Source organism: Rhinoraja longicauda, chromosome 31 (assembly GCF_053455715.1).
Source record: "Rhinoraja longicauda isolate Sanriku21f chromosome 31, sRhiLon1.1, whole genome shotgun sequence".
In the NCBI taxonomy this organism is placed as follows: domain Eukaryota; kingdom Metazoa; phylum Chordata; class Chondrichthyes; order Rajiformes; family Arhynchobatidae; genus Rhinoraja; species Rhinoraja longicauda.
The window spans coordinates 28,134,360-28,154,612 of NC_135983.1; the positions used below are offsets into that span (position 1 = coordinate 28,134,360).

General features: G+C 42.8%; 1 protein-coding gene across 1 annotated transcript in view; it reads right to left on the minus strand.

Moving 5' to 3' along the window:
• The window catches only part of LOC144608557 (neural proliferation differentiation and control protein 1-like), a 96,809-nt gene that overhangs the window by 39,783 nt on the left and 36,773 nt on the right, over positions 1-20,253 (minus strand). Inside the window, exon 2 of the mRNA XM_078426500.1 lies at positions 9,403-9,546. Coding sequence (XP_078282626.1) covers positions 9,403-9,546 — 144 coding nt within the window. The remainder of the gene's footprint in view (positions 1-9,402; positions 9,547-20,253) is intronic.

The following is a 20,253-nucleotide window of genomic DNA, read 5'->3' on the forward strand; positions in this document are numbered from 1 at the left end:
ATGTTACAGGTTGCAGATCCTTCATCAGAACTGAGAAAGCGATAAAACTAGTTTTAAGTTACAGAGAAGGAGAGGGAAGGAGCGGATAGGCAAGGGAGATTTGTCCAAGTGACCCTAATGCTTACAGAGATAACTCGTTAACTAATTAATAAGGGATGGTAGAGAGGGAGAGAGAAAGCAAGCAAATGAACATGATAAACGCTGCACAATACTAACCACTACCTCAGCAACTATGAACTTATGTGCACTATTTATTTGGTTGCAATGCAGACTTGGGTTTTGCTCTATTATGGATGGACTAGTTACCTTGTTTTACTGATTATTAATTTATTGTATTACAAACCATTGTATATTTGTATGATCGCGTTAATTGACCTGTAAAGCTGCAGCAAGCAAGAATTTCATTGTTCCATTGCCTGTCCATATGACAATTCAAATCTCATAACACTTTTTTAAAAATATGCAAATCATCCAGAAAACCCATTGTGCACATAACTTAATATAACAATAACCATTTAGCGCTGAAATCCAATCATTGCAAATGTAATTTTAATTTGCAAAGCAATAAAATTATGTGATTTAATTCCTAGGTCAATTGTGCTTGAACCTCGGGTGACGTAATAAAGTTGTTGTTGTTGTTGGTCCTTCGGGTTGGAAGATGACCATGACTTCACTTTCAGTTGGAGGATTGGTGACTGTGGGTCCGGAAGTGACTGGTGAGACCAATCGGGGCCCGGAAGGCATGCCCACACGTAGGACACAAGTGGATGGGTGCTGCAGTGGAAGTGGAGGTAGCCCGGGCCTTGCTCGCGGTGCGTTTCCTCTGGGCCTCTGCAGTGCGTCTGTTCTCTGCTGCACGGGCTCCTGTGGTGAGCTTGCTACGCCAGGTTGGACGGTCCAGAGCAAGAGACTCCCAAGTGCTGAGGTTGATGTCCAAGTCTTTGAGGGACACTTTGAGGCAGTCCTTAAACCGTTTCTTCTGTCCTCCTACTGAGCGCTTGCCCAGACACAGTTCTCCATACAGAAGCTGTTTCGGCAGTCGACTCTCGAGCATTCTGACGACATGGCCTGCCCATTTGGCTTGGGCTTTCCGTAGGAGGGTGTGGAGGCTGGGGATTCCGGCCCGTTCCAAGACCTCTGTGTCGGGAATTTTGTCCTGTCACCTGATGTGAAGGAGTCTGCGTAAGGCAGCACAAGTGAAAGTGTTTGAGCTGTTTGGCATGTCTGCTGTAGACAGTCCAGGTCTCACTGGCATAGAGAAGAGTGGTGAGTACCACTGCACGGTAGACCTTCAGCTTGGTGGTGAGGCCGAGTCCTCTCCGCTCCGCTCCCGCCTTGGCAATCCTGTTGTTGACCTCAGCGTCAATGTTCACCACTCACGAGAGTGTACTACCCAGATAGGTAAAGCTGTCGACTGCCTGTAGATTCTGCCCCTTCACCGTGATGTGTGGTTCCTGGTAGGGCTTTTCAGGCGCGGGCTGGTACATAACTTCAGACTTCTGGGTGCTAATGGAGAGACCAAAGTTGTCACAGGCCTGTGAGAAGCAGTCCATTTCATGCTGCATCTTCTGCTCTGTGCTGGCATTGAGGGCGCAGTCATCAGCAAACATAAAACGATCAGCATAAAGTAAAACGATGGTTGGAGTAGACCAACTCGGTCACAGTTACACAGGTGATTATATGGGTAATACTACCTTATACAGGTAATTATATAGGTAATACCACCTTGAGTGGGAGAGGGTGAACTGAATAGCAAGCAAGGTAGTATTGACTGTCGAATATAATAACAGATGTTATTTAACAATATGGACATCAATAATAGGTAAATCAGGATAAGGTGAAATCGATCGGTGGCATTCTCAAGCAATTTGGATCTACGCGTTCTTAATATTTGCAGTTTTTTCACCAAAATCACATCTATTAATTAGGTGTTAATGGTTACACTTTCAAATATGAATGGGTTGCATAGCAACACAAGTTATAACTTTCAATTCATTCCATAATTGGGAAAATGTATTATGTCTCACTGATTCAATGGCACAGTGGGGCTTTGATTGTCACACGAGCGAAGTGCAAACGCAGAGTGAACTTCTCTTCTTACAAACAGTCCAGTAGAGCATTGCCACACGCAAACACATCCCCGATTAGCAAGTGTACAGGAATAGTCCATTGACCCCGCATGCAAGAGGTGCTATGTAATGGCGTCATTTTCAAAGTCCAGGCTGGGCTCTAGTTTTTTAGACAAACCCCAGGCTGCTGTGGGCCACCAGCCATTGCCTTCCTTGAACATCTGGACCGACCAGCGAACCCACGTCCCTCTTCCCGCCCATCCACCATTGTTCCCTGGGGGAGTCTCCTGCAGCCAGATCCCCCGTTCCCTCTCCTCTTCTACCGGCCTCGCTCCTTGCCGGTTGCATCTGGCATCGCCGGCTCCATCTCCCGGCCTGTGGTCTTTGGTGGATGAGCCGGGGCCGGCTTAGTGGGCTTCCCCTTCCAGGTCGTGGTCCATTGGGTCCCATGATCAGGGCCGCTCGGCAGGCTCCCCCTTCCAGACCGCGATCCGCTGGGTCCTGTGTGTGGGGAACCAGCTCGGCAGCTACCTACAGCAGGCCGCGGTCTGCTGGGTCGCGTTCGGCCACGGGGGGGTGGCTCAGCTGCTACCCCCTGCAACTTGCATTCAGCCGTGGGGTACCGGCTCGAGGGCTTCCCCTTGTTGGCCATGGTCGGCTTGGTTTTGTGGGGTACCAGCTCGGCGGCTTTAAAGACAGCATCCATGAGGAGAACACTATCAGGCTCCGTATCCACCCCTTCTTCCAGCCATGATCCTGCTTTGATTCCTAGTTGTTAATGTAGACATCTATTTAGCCCCTCTCTCAGCCACATTCTTGCCCATGCTCCCCCCCCCCCCCCCCCTCCCAGGTCTGTCCATGTTTCCCCTGCTGGACAAGTAGAGGAACAGTGTCCTAAAAAGATTCACAGGAAGACCCTGAAAAATCTGGGCCACTTCCCATACCTGGAGAGCCACCTCTCAGTTAAAGCATTCACTGACAATGATGTACATCGTTGCATTCATTCTAGAGCAAAGACTTAGATCAAATGTGGAGGGAGGAAGGAACTGCAGATGCTGGTTTAAACCGGATAGACACCAAAAGCTGGAGTAACTCAGCGGGTCAGACAGCATGTCTGGAAAAAAAGGAATAGATGACGTTTCGGGCCGAGACCCTTCCATAGAAGGATCTCGACTTGAAACGTCACCTATTCCTTTCATCAAAGACCTAAATCAGTTGAGGAAAAGGGTGCTTGAAGATCGAGATGTAGAACCCTACATGAACCATGAGAATCAGTGATACCTACCTTCTTTTTTTAGTTTAGAGATACGGCGCGGAAACAGACCCTTCAGCCCGCCGAGTCCGTGCCGACCAGTGATCACTGCACACTTTACGCTATCCTACATACACGAGGGACAATTTACAATTTTACCAAAGCCAATTAGCCTACAATCCTGTACCTGTTTGGAGTATGGGAGGAAACCGGATGCAATTGTACACTTCCAAGAATTTGCCTACCTACAGCAAGCATTTCAAAGCATAAGCGTGGTACTATCAAGTCTGTCTTCACAAAATCCTCCCAAGTCCACTGAAAGAGTAAGCAAACCAATATCATGTCCTCTCCCTAGCTGATTTACCTTGCATTGGGGCTCTCATTTACCCTCAGGCCATGTCCTTCACATGCCTGAATCTATATGGGAAAACCCCTGAGGTCCATAGAAATGCATTTGAATGAATCTATGGAATTCTCTACCCCAGAGCCTTGGAGGCTAGGTCAGTAGGGATGTTTAAGTAGATTCATTTTTGAAAGATAGTGGAAAGTTAATAGGGTTGCCAACTTCCTCACTCCCAAATACGGGACAAGGTGACGTCACTGCCCCGCGCCTCACGTGACCTCACCCAGCCAGTGGCCACGTGCTCCCGGCCCGGGCGGCCGCCATTGGTGGAGCGGGAGCACGTGGCCGCTGGCTGGGTGAGGTCACGTGGGGCGCGGGGAGGTGATGTCGCCCTTTGTCCCTTCTTTAGAAGTGAGTAAGTTGGCAACCCTACTGATACGGGACAAGGGCGGTCCCGTATGGAACAAACCAATTTAGCCCAAAATACAGGATGCCCTGACTAATATGGGACAGTTGGCAACCCTAAAAATGAATCTGGCACAGACGAGGAGACGAGGCCTGAAGTAGATCAGCCATATCATCCCGAATGGTAGGGCAGGCTTGAATGTTCCAGCGGCCTACCACTGCTTTTGTGTTGTTCAAAAGGATTCCAAGCTGAGTCATGAAAATGGATCACGAGGTGGTCAGAGGATAGGGTTTGGGAACAGCTCCATCCAAGACCACAAGAAATTGCAGCGAATTGTGGACGCAGCCCAGACCATCACACAAACCAACCTCCCTTCCATTGACTCCATCTACACCTCACGCTGCCTCGGCAAGGCCAGCAGCATCATCAAGGACCAGTCTCACCCCCGGCCACTCCCTCTTCTCCCCTCTCCCATCAGGCAGAAGGTATAAAAGTGTGAAAAAGCACATCTCCAGATTCAGGGACAGTTTCTTCCCAGCTATTATGAGGCAACTACCTACCACAACCAGAGAGCCATCTTGAACTACTATCTACCTCATTGGTGACCTTCAGACTATCTTTGATTGGACTTTACCTTACACTAAACGTTATTCTCTTATGTATCTATGTAAATGGCTCAATTGTAATCACGTATAGTCTTTTTGCTGACTGGTTAGCACGCAACAAAAGCTTTTCACTGTACCTCGGTACACGTGACAATAAACTAAACTAAGGTTCAAGGACATTCTCAAAGACTTCTTGGTGAGTAAATACCAGGAGTCTCTTGCTGCCCATAATAGGGGCACCACAATTAATGTGAGCATTCCTAACCTCAAAATAAATCCACCCAGATTCCGGCTGCTCAATATTAACCAGTGATCCCTGATTATAAAGGTCAAGGCACAGTTGCCGGATAAGGTTATGACTCATATTTCCACACTCTGTATTCTAGCTGGGCCTTGTTCCAAAATAAAAACATACTTGACTATATTTTATATTAACAAAATATAAAAGCCAGAAATGTTTTCCTAACTGGAACTTCAATCATCATTCTCACATCCATCACGCTCCTTTCTGAAGCTGAAGTAAATAATTGAACAGCTGTAACCAAAACACACATATTTTTCACAATTACACTCAATGCAAACCATAACATGTAATTTGTCCCAGTCTGCCAGAGGTTTGTAGGCACACAAAGCTGCTTATTCAGATTACTAACAATGCAATCAACACCGAGATATCTTTGGAACAGCTGCCTACTTCAACCCCAAGGCAGAATCGCAGTGTGGCTCCAAAGGAACCTGTATTTATTGAGGATTAGCTCAACAATTGTCCCAAATCCCTGGATTTAACAAAAATTTCCACGGAACATCTTCTCCAGATTATCACAGTGTCAAACTGCCCCTCGTCAAATTCATTTCTTGCTGGTTCACATATTTCACTAAATATCTTTTTTAAAATAGATCACGGCATTGCACATCCATTTGGGCTGTTGCTCAGTTGCAAGTTTTCATGTTCGTCAGAATTATGTGGACTTTAATTGTGCTCGCAAGCTAAAGATGAACACAAAACCTTAGAATGACTCAGCGGACAGGCAGCATCTCTGGATGGAAGGAATGGGTGATGCTTCTTCAGAAGATGGGTCACGACCCAAAATGTCACCCGTTCCTTCTATCCAGAGATGCTGCCTGTCCCGTTCAGTTACTCCAGCATTTTGTGTCTATCTTCAGTGTAAACCAGCATCTGCAGTTCCATCAATGGTTCAATGGTCCTTTATTGTCACGTGTACCATTTAAGGTGCAGTGAAATTTGATTTACCATATAGGCATACCAGAAAAAAGCAACAAGAAACATAACTACATAAAAGTTAACATAAACATCCACCACAGCAGCTCCCCCACATTCCTCAATGTGATGGAAGGCAATAAATCTTATCTTCTTTCCTCCTTATTCTCCCACGGACGGCGCAGTTGAACCATCCGTGGTCGAGGCGGTCGAAGCTCCCATGTCCGTGGCCGTCGAAGCACCTGCGATCGGGGCGGTCGAAGCTCCTGTGTCCGGGGCGGTCGAAGCTCCCGTGTCCGGGGTGTCGAAGCTCCCGTGTCCGGGGCGGTCGAAGCTCCCTTGTCCGGGGCGGTCGAAGCTCCCGTGTCCGGGGCGGTCGAAGCTCCCGTGTCCGGGGCGGTCGAAGCTCCTGCGATCGGGGTGGTCGAAGCTCCCGCGGCTTGGAGCTCCCGAAGTCGGTCCCTAATACTGTTCTACACATACTCTCAAGCTATTTGCATGGCGCTCTGGGTTAACATTAAGCACTGCGCTGAGGAAATGCTATGCTGTGGAAGGTGCTGATGCCCACCTTTCAAATGAGATGTAAAACTGAAGCTTTATTTGCTCACTCAAATGAATATTGTAGATTGCAATTTGAGCAAGGAAATTATACATTTGTTCTCAAATAAACATCACTTGAGACACCCTGAAATTGCAGGAGGGTTTGACGGCACTGGGCCTGTACTCGCTGGAGTTTAGACAGATAAGGGGGAACCTCATTGAAACCTACTGAATAGTGAAAGGCCTGGATAGAGTGGATGTTTCGAGGATGTTTCCACTGGTGGGAGAGTCTAGGGCCAGAGGCCATAGCCTCAGAATAAAAGGACGTACCTTTTGGAAGGAGATAAGGAGTAACTTTAGTTAGTGGGTGGCGAATCCGTGGAATTCATTGCCACAGACGGTTGTGGAGGCCAAGTCAATGGATATTTTTAACGGGGAGATTGACAGGTTCTTGATTAGTACAGTTGTCAGGGGTTATGGGGAGAAGGCAGGAGAATGGGGTTGAGAGGGAAAGATAGATCAGCCATGATTAAATGGCAGAGTAGACTTGATGGGTCGAATGGCCTAATTCTGCTCCTCGAACCTATGAGAGGTATTGTAAGTAAATAATTTTTTCTACCATTATATATTAAGGTTTCGCCACCAACTGCAGCTGTTCAGATTGGCTTTTGCTGCTTGAGCCTAATTCACATGCATGACCATCTCCCCATTAAATGCTTGCAGCCCACGCTAAGTGGAACTGGGGAAACCTAGGAGGAGAGGGAAATGGATGAACTGGAGCAAGCAAGAAGCAGGGAGAGAGGAGACAGGATTTCAGGGAGCATGGGATGCGAGAGGGGCAAGGAGGATGGAAAAGCAAAGGCTGCAGTAACTGAGTGGAGTTACACAGGGAAAGAGAAAAGGAAGTATTGGCGAGGCAAACAGAGCATAAATAAATAAATAAAAGGACCAGCAAGAATAATGGCGTGGGAGAGAAAAGTGAGTGAGTGAAACCGACTGAACTACAGCCAAACAAATGAACATGTATAAAAAGGCAAAAAAATATTTTACGTGTCAGAGGACCAGTGATTCAGACTTATGTTGGGATCAACTTGCTGTTTTTTTTTTAAAAGAAAGAGTACAGTAACATGGCAACCAAATCAACTCCATTCTGATTTACAAAATCTAGATACATAATAAAAGATGAAAGAAGATTTGTGATGAAGATCCAGTTAAATTCTGGATTAACAAGATCAACAAACCTTGAAAAAACGAACACATGCCTATCTTGTGTACTCCAGGTTTTTTTTTTAAACTGTGCAGTTGACCAGAGAGGATGCAGTAAGTAAGGCGACAGGGTGAGTTATAGATGGAGATCACCGCGACTCCAATAAATAATAGCAACTGCTGAATTTCCACCCACGCACAATTTGACGTGGAAATCCTGAAATTGCTGTCAGCAATTTAGCCCCTCGCCACATTGTTTACAGCACTCTCCAAAGGAACCAGGAGAAATCTCTTGAGAGGAAATGAATGCATCTTAACACACTGGGCCTTCTGTAAAATAGCCTGAAAATCCTGCAACCTCATCGAACATATATATACACACATACATGATATGACTGTTGGCAGACCAATTTCCCTCCTGGGATAAATAAAGGTCTATCGTATCGTATTGTATCGTAAACACATCATATATTCAGAAAATATCATGCATTTTGAATTTTCTTTCTTAAAATGTTTGACTTATTCAAGTTTTACTTGCCAATCTCTATTTAATCCATTTTTATTTAGCAATGTGCCTCTGGCTTCCTGGGTTGCTGAGCATTAGAGTTTTCCCTTTTGCAGATGGCTGCTAAGTCAGCAAGATAACAATTTAGCTCCTGGACCTCAGGGATCCCTCGAACTGACAAACTCAGGACATTTTCGCACAGAGGTCTCTCTAGCCTTGCTTTCAAGGCTACCAGATAGTGCCATCGCTTTACAGCTGACCAGAAATTCCAACCATTAAATGTGTTGAAAAATAACATGTGCAGGATTATGTCTCTCATTCTTCCCACTATTGCAATATCTCATCCCTCAGTCCATATGTTGAAGTGCCACAGCAGTAGACTTTAAACAGAATTAGCTTTTTAAAAATATTTTGTAATAGCTTGTATTACATATAATATATCATATATAACCTATATTGTATATATATCATACTTATATAGCATATATTTTATATAATGCATATTTTATATAACATATATTTTTATAGCATATATATATATATATATATACACACACATATATATATATATAGTTATTTTATAGTTATAATTATTTTAATAGCTTTAAAAAAAAGTGCCTGAAGATGGGTTTGACCCGAAATGTCACCCGTCCTGTCTCCAGACCCGCTGAGTTACTCCAGCACTTTGTGTCTATCTTCTTTGAAAAATGCAATCCTTATTACTTTCAGGAAGAATTTATTTGATGTGGCACAAGAGTTTAAAAAATAAATCATACAGGATCAATTGGGTCTTACAACAGGCAATAGACACGCTTAAGAGTTTAAAGTTAGTTCTCATAAAGTGGGTATTTGCAGGCAAATGCAGCATTGGTTGACTAATTGCAACCACTTTGAGATGATGATGCTACAACTGAATAGCTTACAAGGCACGTTCCAATTGAGCAGAAAGGTGCCTTGTGATTGCATCTCAGCCAGGCTGGACAAGGGAGACAGGTTTACCTTCTGATAGATCATTCCATGAAGATATTCAGAACCGCACAATTTGAGCTGAAAGGATGAAATAATTTCAACCATCTTCTATTAAACAGCATTGTATATAATAAAGCAAGCCAGTTTTAAAGAAACAGATTGAACAGAGGGAAAACACTTCCTCAAAGCCTACAAACACAGCACCTTTAACTTATTCCTTTGCCCAAAGTTTACAGGTAGATGGAAAGGACTCTCTAAAAATCAGAATTCAAACTTTTTATTACATACCATGCTGTGCAGAGGGGTTCCGTACACAATTTCCTTTCCCATCTTCAATGAAGTCAGGGAAACATGGCCCGCAAAAATTGACGCCAGGTGCGCAGGATGCTCTTCGTTTAATGGTACAGTCCAGTGGTTTGGGACAGACTCCAGCTGAAGAGTAAAGACGAGGAAGTCAGAACATCAGACCCAAGTTTCTGAACATCTTAAATAAGTCAGCAAAGACAAAGGAAATTGTTCATTGCATCAATATATCATAAATTTCCCACTCTGATTACAGAAAGAAGTCGGAAGAATGCGGTTGAGGGGGATAGAACAGCCATTATTAAATGGTGAGATGACTCGATGGGCCGAATGGTCTAAATCTGCTCCTATGACTGATGAACTTTCACCATAGGTTTCTGTTTTTAATGAGTTGTGTTCATTGCAATCACCATTAACCCATCCTATTAATGTGAAAGGATCAATAGAGAATAGACAATAGGTGCAGGAGGAGGCCATTCGGCCCTTCGAGCCAGCACCGCCATTCAATGTGATCATGGCTGATCATTCTCAATCAGTACCCCGTTCCTGCCTTCTCCCCATACCCCCTGACTCCGCTATCCTTAAGAGCTCTATCTAGCTCTCTCTTGAATGTATTCAGAGAATTGGCCTCCACTGCCCTCTGAGGCAGAGAATTCCACAGATTCACAACTCTCTGACTGAAAAAGGTTTTTCCTCATCTCAGTTCTAAATGGCCTACCCCTTATTCTTAAACTGTGGCCCCTGGTTCTGGACTCCCCCAACATTGGGAACATGTTTCCTGCCTCCAACGTGTCCAACCCCTTAATAATCTTAATAATGATCAAATTCTTAGTGAACAAAAGCGGTGGGAACATTGAACAATTTAGGAAGCTACTTCCTGCAGAGTGGAAGGGTGGCACTTGATATTCAAAACCTTTGATGGGTAACCCCACTTTCATGTCCCTAATTGATGCCTGAACCATGACAGTTTCCAGCATGTTCAGTTTTTGGATCTGATTTTTAGTTTGTAAGATTTTTTAAAACAATGCTCTGAAACTGTGAAAACTGGGAAAAAAACATCAATCATGGGAACAAAACCAAACTGATCGTGAATGTCCTGGAAGCAGAATGAGACTGCTATGATTCAGAAAACAAATGGAGAAACTGCAGTGTTTACCATTGACTAGTAATGGCTATGACTCATGTTCTACTGTGAACGTGATAAGCTTCAAATCAACGACACCAACTCAATGCCAGCAAAACAGTTACCAATGTGGAATAACAAAGCCACCTTGAAAAAAGTCCTTTAATGAGATATTCCCTCAGCAACAGCTTGTTGCCGATGGATCACAGACTTGCATTGCAAAGCCACATCATCTTCGTCGACAAAGATAGACACAAAATGCTGGAATAATTCAGCGGGTCAGGCAGCATCTCTAGATAGAAGGAATGGGTGACGTTTCGGGTCGAGACCCTTCTTCGGACCTTCCTCTTGAGACTGAAGAAGGGTCTCGACCCGAAACGTCACCCATTCCTTCTTTCCAGAGATGCTGCCTGACCTGCTGAGTTACTCCAGCATTTTGTGTCCATCTTTGGTGTAAACCAGCATCTGCAGTTCCTTCCTACACATTTAATCTTCATCAACATTCTCTTGCAGCCTCTTAACTTTCAAAGGACAATTGATTTGCCTTGCTTTCCAGTTAGAATATATAATCAAATGTATTTCCAGAGAAATAATAGTCTAGACCAGAGGTTCTCAATCTTTTTCATCTGCAGCCGAAAACTGATCAAACAAATGGCCCATATTTTAAGCTAGCATGATAAAGGAATTAATAATTTTGTCACACTCATTTGAGTTTTCAAAACACTTTAGTTTGGTTTTGCAACTTAATAATCACAAAACTAAAGCTTTCAATAAAAATCTAATTAAATTATTGAAAACAAGTTAGAGCATGGAATAAAATTCAAATTAAATTGTTGAACACAAAATTAAAGCATCAAATAAAAATCAAATTAAATCATTGAATGCAAAATTAAACCATCAAACACTAATCATATAGAACTTAATTAAAACATTCAATACAAACTAAATCAAAGCCTTAAATAGAAATCGAATTAAAACATCTAACACAATTGGTGACTTCCTTGGTGTTGAATTTAGTTTTTTAGTTTAGTTTAGAGATACAGCATTGATACACCGAGTCCTCACCGAAAAGCCATCTCCGCACATTAACGCTACCCTACACTAGGGGCCATTTACACTTATACCAAGTCAATTAACCTACCAACCTGTAGGTCTTTGGAGTGTGGGAGGAAACCAAAGTTCTCGGAGAAAACCCACGCAGGTCACGGGGAGAACGTACAAACCTCGTAGCCAGGATCACACCCAGGTCTCTGGCCCTGTGAACGCTGCAAGGCAGCAACTCTACCATTGTGCCACCGTGCCTCCCGTTCAGCCAGTGGCTGAATCCGTTCAGCCAATGCACGGATTACTGGAAGAATATTGATACAAAGAGCCCAGTGCAAATCAAGGATTAAGCAGATTTATTTAGTTTCCGTATTTGCAAGTGCCGACAATCCTGCTTCTCAGTTATATGTGGTTGGAAGTGGAAGCAAGGCTTTGTTCGTTTCAGCAGAGAGAACTGGAAAATCTTGAAGTTCTCATCAAAACTACACCAAAGGAATTCAAATTTCTCCCTCAAAACCTGACTAGCTTGGAGGTCAAGCAATTCTTCCCGAAACTTAGAAATGTTCTCAATCAACTTCAGTTGCATTAACTTCAATTGGGTTTTGATTCCAACTGCTCTCTGCCACCTCAGTATTCTCAAGTATTTCTGGAATATCACGATTCAGCTCCATTTGCAATCTTTGCTGATATTTCTGAAACATTGACTGAAACAAACAGCATAAGGTGGCATAGGCCCCATAGCAAAGCGCCCACATCGCGGGGCTGGAAACTGGAAGTGTCCTGAGCTAATTCTGCTACCACCATCATCTATTGTACAAGTGATGGCTCCCACTGATTGTCGCCGGAAGCTTGCCAGTGATGTAACATTTGAAACATGAATGATGGACACGAAAGAAGAGGTGACATAAGTAAAACGTAGCAGAATCTCCTCTGATTCTTCCAGAGATTAACCATCCACTTTACCTGATTCTTCCAGAGATTAACCATCCACTTCACCTGATTCTTCCAGAGATTAAGTGCAGAAAAGGTAGAAAGTTTTCTCTTTTTTCCATGTTTTTGCTCCTTAACCCAAGTTTCTGTTGAATGATGAAATCTTCTCACCAATTTCAATCATGGTTCTTGCATCTCCTTGTTGAGCGCATTCAAGAGTAAAAAAAATATCCTCCAAATAAGCAAGCTGAACCAGCCACGTTGAACTCTGAAATTTACCAGCCAATTCATGACTCTTTTCTTGCAAGAAAGATTGCAATCTCGGTTCTCAGATTAAGAACTCGCACAAGAACCTTTCCATGAGATGGCCAGCGGATCGCTGAGCAGTACAGCAGATCATGGCACTCAGAACCCATTTCTCCACTTTGGAGCATTTTAACTTGACAAAGTTCACAGCTTGATGACTTCTCACAGGGGGGCATGGAGCTGTGGCTGCATTTTCCAAGGTAGTTTGATTATCCAACATGCAGAGAATGATAATGGCATTTGGATTTTCTTTAATGACACAAATGCAAAAGCCCAGTTGACTTCCCACCAGTGCTGGTGCTCCAACACCACACCGAGCATAACAGTTCAACCACAACAGGCCACGCTGCTTTAAGAAGATGCTGGGCGGCTGAAAAATATCTTGCCCGCATTGTTGCCATCAGTTTGTTGCAAAATTAGAATTTCTGCCTGAATAGTCACTATTTTCAATGAAACGAACAAACACGAGAAGTTGAAGATAGTCTACAATATCCATGGACTCATCAATTTGTAATGCATCAAAAAGTCCTTTTTTTGTTTTGCCCCATCATCAGGTAGACAATGCGATCCAAGGCTGCTGGTTTTACCAAATCCACTCCAATACTTCTTGGAGTGAGCAATTCTTGGAGAGAGACTTCTTGGCATGAGCAATTTTCCAGGCAACTTCAAAGGATGCCTCTCATGTCTTTTTCAGGGAGACAGCAACAGTACTGCATGACACATTTATAAGAGCTTTTAGAAAAATATAACATTTGCTCCTCCCAGTCTACCCACCTTTCCCTTGCCTGATGAAGCTTGAACAAAGCAAGGTTACAAGACTGCACGTCAACCGTTTCAACAACTTTTGCCACAAATTTGCACCAATTAAAAAAAAATATGGATCCCTTCACGTCCAGTTTCAACCCTTTGTGGCACAATTATGGGTCGAGACCAGAGGTTGGGAACCAGTGGTCTGGGCATGGAGTAAAGTAGCATATTCCGTTCTTCAACAAAGAGCTAGCATCAAGGAAATGTGAAAGAACGATATACGGTTGCACAGCATCCTTCACTGCAGTTACTGTGATAACTGTGAGTGAAATTGAGTCATAAAGTCGTACAGCATGGAAACGGGCCCTTCGACTCAACTAACCCGTCTAAACTAGTCTGGCTGCATTTGGCCCATATCCCTCTAAACCTGCCCCATCCATGTACCTGTCTAAATGTTTCTTAAACATTGCGATAGTGTAAAAGTAAATAAGTGAAATGTCAAGCAAGTTGGTGGGTCAGGAGTTATAGATATGCTGGAAGAGGCAAGGATTGATAACAGAAGATTGAATTCCCCAAAGGAAGTGAGTAAATCCGATATGAATCTACACACTGTCATCTGGGACAGGTTACATATTAGAATGATGCAATCAGCCACAATGCCAATCCATTTCAATGTTCCATTAGCTTTAATATCATAAATATTACAAAGCACACAAATCCACAAAATACCATTTGGCACACCTTAATGTAACCACCCAGAGCACATTTAGAGATGGTTGGGATTTAAATCAATAAGCATTATGTCTGTTGTTTACTAATATTGTTTTAATAATAATTCACGGTAGTGTTCGAAGCAAAGAAAAGTGGCTTAGTGGGACCTCGCGTGATCGAGAAAGGTTTTACTAAAATCAGCATATTCTTTTACTTTGTGAATTAAAGAGAGACGTTACTCAAGAATTTCCTCTGTCGTGCTTTCACCATCAACTGTGCAGAGGCATAGATCAGTCATGATTGAATGGTGGAGTAGACTCAATGGGCCGAATGGCCTCATTCTACTCCTATAATGTGTGGACTTGTGACCCACACAAAAGTAAAGTGCTGCAAATTGGTTTCAATAACATACCTCAACCTCAAATTCACTGGGTGTACCTCTCCTCTGCATTTTTCCTTTCATAAAACCAGCCTGAGGAACCTGCCAATGTAGTCAATTGGGAGCACGAAGACTGGAATTTGGATCCATTGATGTTTGTTTAAAACCATCCACTTCATTGAAACCATTTACTTTTAGGATCTGCAAAGACAGACTTTCTCGAGCTTTTTGTACATGTGCTGCCATCCGTGGCAGGGAAAGTTGCAGGAATCGAGTGCTTTGAGTGGTGCATTTTGTGGACTACATTGTCCTTGTCGGTGTTGAGCTGTGACTTTTATTGGACCTGCACTCATCGAGGCAAGCTGATAATATTATATCACACTGAAATTTAGAAGAATGAGAGGAGATCTTAACGAAACGTATAAGATTATTAAGGGATTGGACATGTTAGAGGCAGGAAACATGTTCCCAATGTTGAGGGAGTCCAGAACAAGTGGCCACAGTTTAAGAATAAGGGGCAGGCCATTTAGAACTGAGATGAGGAAAAACTTTTTCAGTCAGAGAGTTGTGAATCTGTGGAATTCTCTGCCTCAGAAGGCAGTGGAGGCCAATTCTCTGAATGCATTTGAGAGCTAGATAGAGCTCTTAAGGATAGCAGAGTCAGGGGGTATGGGGAGAAGGCAGGAACGGGGTACTGATTGAGAATGATCAGCCATGATCACATTGAATGGCGGTGCTGGCTCGAATGGCCGAATGGCCGAATGGCCTCCTCCTGCACCTATTGTCTATTGTCAACTCCTCCTGCCTTGTGCTTTTTAAATGCTGGAAAGACTTTGAACTGTTGGGAGCTGTTACTTACTGCAGAATAAGCAGCCTCTGGCCTGCTTTCGTAGCCACAGCATTCATGTGGCTGGTCCCTGTTGAGTTTTTGGTCAGTTTGTGATCCCAAGGATAATGATGACGGCAGGCTTAAGATAATGCTATTGAATGAGAAGGCTAGGTGGTTGCATATTCTCTCTCTTTCTCACTATGTTAACATTACATAGAAACATAGAAAATAGGTGCAGGAGTAGGCCATTCGGCCCTTCGAGCCTTCACCGCCATTCAATATGATCATGGCTGATCATCCAACTCAGTATCCTTCATGCCTTCTCTCCATACCCCCTGATCCCTTTAGCCACAAGGGCCACATCTAACTCCCTCTTAAATATAGCCAATGAACTGGCCTCAACTACTTTCTGTGGCAGAGAATTCCACAGATTCACCACTCTCTGTGTGAAAAAAAACGTTCTCATCTCGGTCCTAAAAGACTTCCCCCTTATCCTTAAACTGTGACCCCTTGTTCTGGACTGCCCCAACATAAGGAACAATCTTCTTGCATCTAGCCTGTCCAACCCCTTAAGAATTTTGTAAGTTTCTATAAGATCCCCCTTCAATCTTCTAAATTCTAGCGAGTACAAGCCGAGTCTATCCAGTCTTTCTTCATATGAAAGTCCTGCCATCCCAGGAATCAATCTGGTGAACCTTCTCTGTACTCCCTCTATGGCAAGAATGTCTTTCCTCAGATTAGGAGACCAAAACGTACGCAATACTCCAGGTGTGGTCTCACCAATGCCCTGGACAACTGCAGCAGAACCTCCCTACTTTCTTTTCATCAGTGTTAATTTTTTTTTGTAGATTAATCCCTTTAAGCAACTGGGAGGCTTTTGTCACTGAAACACTAAATAAGTGCAGGAGTTGGTGTTGCATTACCCTGATCTATTTTGTGTCCGTTTTTACATGCATGCTCAAGTTTCTGCAATATACAGATACAAATTGTTAGTGCTTGTAGATTCAGATGGTATTAAAACATGAGAACCTCATCTCATTTACTGCTTGAGGCAAGTGTAACTGTTGACATTTCAATAACATTTGTCACAGTCTGGAAGGCTGCATTTAACAGAGAGCATTGGTGCTGCATGATTTAATGTCAACAATTCGCAAACATGGCTATAGTACTGAATCTTAATTGCTGTTAATCTGCTCACAGGAAGAAAATACAGGCAACAAACATAGATTGAAGCAAATGTGTCAGACACCTTATGCCGTGTAATTGAAGATTTTTACTCTTTACTGTGAACAGAACAGTGCTGTGTGTGGCACAAGCACAATTTAGGATACCCTCAAAACAAATGATCAAATCAATCAAAAACAATTGTGTCGCACCTTAATGCACTTCCCAGCCTGAAAGCACAAAAACTGGATCAAGTTATATTCAATATTCCAAGAGATTGGTAGAGCCTGGAGCAAACTTGGTGGGCCAAATGGCCTTATTCTGCTCCAAGAACTCATGGTTGCTTGGCAAAAAAGAACATCTTCTCAATGCTACTTACTGTCTCAGAGTCTTCATTTGTGCGCAAGATTAAAAGCTACACCAACAGGAATTATGTACAAGTGCTAAATGCTCCGTATATCAGGCCAACAATATGGTGTTCCTCTCCGATTGGGATGAACAGGGCAAAACATCATCTGCTGAAGCTTCCACAGCTTCCCTATCGTGCAGTTTGGAATAATCTTTTTTGTTTAAGACATTTGGTTCAACGTCTTAAACAAAAACTCAGATCCTCAAACAGGGGTTTCTCATCTCTGAAAGTGGACTTGGACTGCTTGAAATATCAGCCCTTCAATGCATCACACTATCGCATCGCAATCTGTTCATCACACTGTGATGTCCATTGCACTCGGCTGCGTGCCTAGCAAAATTGGCCAGTAGGCCAACAAACAAGCGCTTTTGATCACGATCAAAACAAGACTTGGAATTTCCCCAAGTCTATTTTATGTTTAGTTCACAATAGACCAAGTGGACCTGTTGGGCCCAAACATCTCCTGTATTGGTGCAGCACCCTCTCCTCTCCTCCCCTCCCCTTTCCACCTCCTCCCCCCTTTCCTAATCCCCACCTCTCCTCCCCTCCCCCTTTCCCCCTCCCCTCACCCCACTCTATCCCCCATTGTCCTCCCTCCTCCCCCTCCCTTTTACCCCCCCCCCCCTCCCTAGGAGATAGATTTAAACTTTAAAATGTGAATAACTTAAAAAATATAACACCAATTTCAATGAAACTTCTTCCATTAACACCAAAAGGACGGCGGTGAGTAAGGTGGGCCTAAAATTGTCGTGCTATCGTGTACCGTTTTGGCTGTAGTTCAGGAACAAACAAATAAGTTTTAGTATATAGATGTTTTAAGCATCTATCCATCAATAGTTATAAAGATGTTGAGTGAAGACATTTACACAAGTGGCAGAGATTAATTACTTGATATATTTTTTTAATACAGGTGGAACTGCAATACAGGAATATTGTGGGTCATCTGTTTACTGGCCATCCCCAGCTTACAATTGCCCAACTTATTGTCACCCCGTATATGTGAACAAGTTCCCATAAAAGTTACTAAACTCAAACGAGAACTTGTTTTGAAAAATAAACCTGTTTCCATGTAAGCGTGTACACAGTAATCAGTTACCGCTTTCTCTTATGGACACGGGCTGGCAATTTCACTGCCGCCACTTGCGAGAATCAATCGTTTCTATATTATATTTGTGCAGGGGTACTCTATTAAACAATGTAATAGCCACTGATCAAGCCCATTAAAACTAGCCATTGGGGAGAACTAGGTGGGAGAGCAGCTGTGACACAGGGGGGAGAATGGGCAAGGCTGGGGGATGAAAAGAGGGGGACTGTGGAGGAGAAAGGAAGGGGGCAGGGGGGGAGTAGTTAGAGGTTACCTAAAGTTGGAGAATTCAACATTTATACCGTTGGGTTGTTGTAAGCTGTTTCCCTTCACAGTCTGAAGAAGGGTGCCGACCCGAAACGTCACCCATTCCTTCTCTCCAGAGATGCTGCCTGTCCCGCTGAGTTACTCCAGCATTTTGTATCTCTCTTCACAGATGTTTTCTGACCTGCTGAATATTTCCAGCATTTTCTGTTTTTATATTAAGTTTCCAGAATTTGCAGCGTTTTGCTTTTGCAGGGTTTTTAGACCAATCCTGAACTACTGTCGATCCTGAGACTATCTTTTATTGGACTTTACTGGCTTTACTTTGCACTAAAAATTATTTCTGTACATTGTAAATGGCTTGAATGTGATCATGTATTGTCTTTCCACTGACTGGTTAGCCTGCAATAAACACGTTTCACTGTACCTCAGTACATGTGACAATAAACTAGACTGATAAATGAGCTTTCAAAACATCAATTACATGGTAAAATTCTTGACATTTATAAAATTAACCATCAAAATGTTTAAAAACCTCACTCTGATAATATACTCCTCATCTTGGGTATTTTAGAAAAGAAAAATCAGTCTATCAGATAAATATACAAATTTAAAAATCTTTGATTGGTGCGATGGCATAATTTGTCAAAATATCCAAATACCCTAGACTTGCCCTCAGCTTTAGCAAAGGAATTAATGAAGAGTCTAAAGAAGGGTCTCGACCCAAAACATCACCTATTCCTTTTCTCCAGGGATGCTGCCTGACCCACTGAATTACTCCAGCTTCTTTGCCTATCTTCGAAATAATTATAAATCTCTTTTGGCAATGAGTTACTGTGACTGTCAGAAAAAAGTATATTCATTGCATTGTGCATGGATCATCAAGATTTTAAAAATAATTAGCCTAAAGATCTATTCTTAGCAGAGTACGCAAGCATTGACATTATACATGACAGATTAAGTTAACCAGTTAAATACTTACACCCAAGACACCTGTGACAAAACAGATACAGAAGCCAACACCTCCACAGAACACTATCTGCAATGTTCTTCATATTTAGAGTCAAAGGGAAGTTTAAAACAAAGAAAGCAGACACATGGACCTATTCGTCCCACATCAGGTGTGGCACTTCAAAACTATTTGGCCCTATTAGGCGGTAAGATAAAGATTCATGTCCCATGATTTATCATCATTAACTGATGTGCAATCTGTGCATTTATTAACTGATCACAGTGATCATCTACTATGCTTCTGAAAATAAAACTATTTAATGCACTGATTAGAGCTATCTTTTCCTTAGGGGATACGCAGAGAAGCTCATAAAGCAAAAATAAAAGTTTACTTGTTGTCAGTAAAATTTCTCCTGTTCTATAAAGGCAGAGTAGTCGGAAATTTTAAGGTTATGCCGGCTACTAAAATAATTGTCGTTTCTTGGTGTTTCAGGCAATTACACTTGGCTCGTGTTGGAAATCTTACTTTAATTTCAAAAATACATTAAGCTTTGATTAATCGATGCTGACAAATGCAGAGAACCTGTCTCCATAACAACAGCCCACAAGCTGAAACAAATGTGTTACTAATGGACTGAACGCCATTTGATAGCTGGGGTATTAGAAATTCTTTGAAGCTTATGAAATGTTTATAAATTAATGCAAATAGCAGATTTGGCTGTTCAGTGCCAACATCGATTTTACAGGCTGCAAAATCAACCAACCTAACGTGGCAAGTAGAATTAACAGCAAACAATCGCACAAAAGCGGAAGGTGAAGTGCTATTAAAACGTGGTCCCAACATTTACCTACAAAATGATTGCTTGCTACAAATCACCCAAATTTAAAAATAATT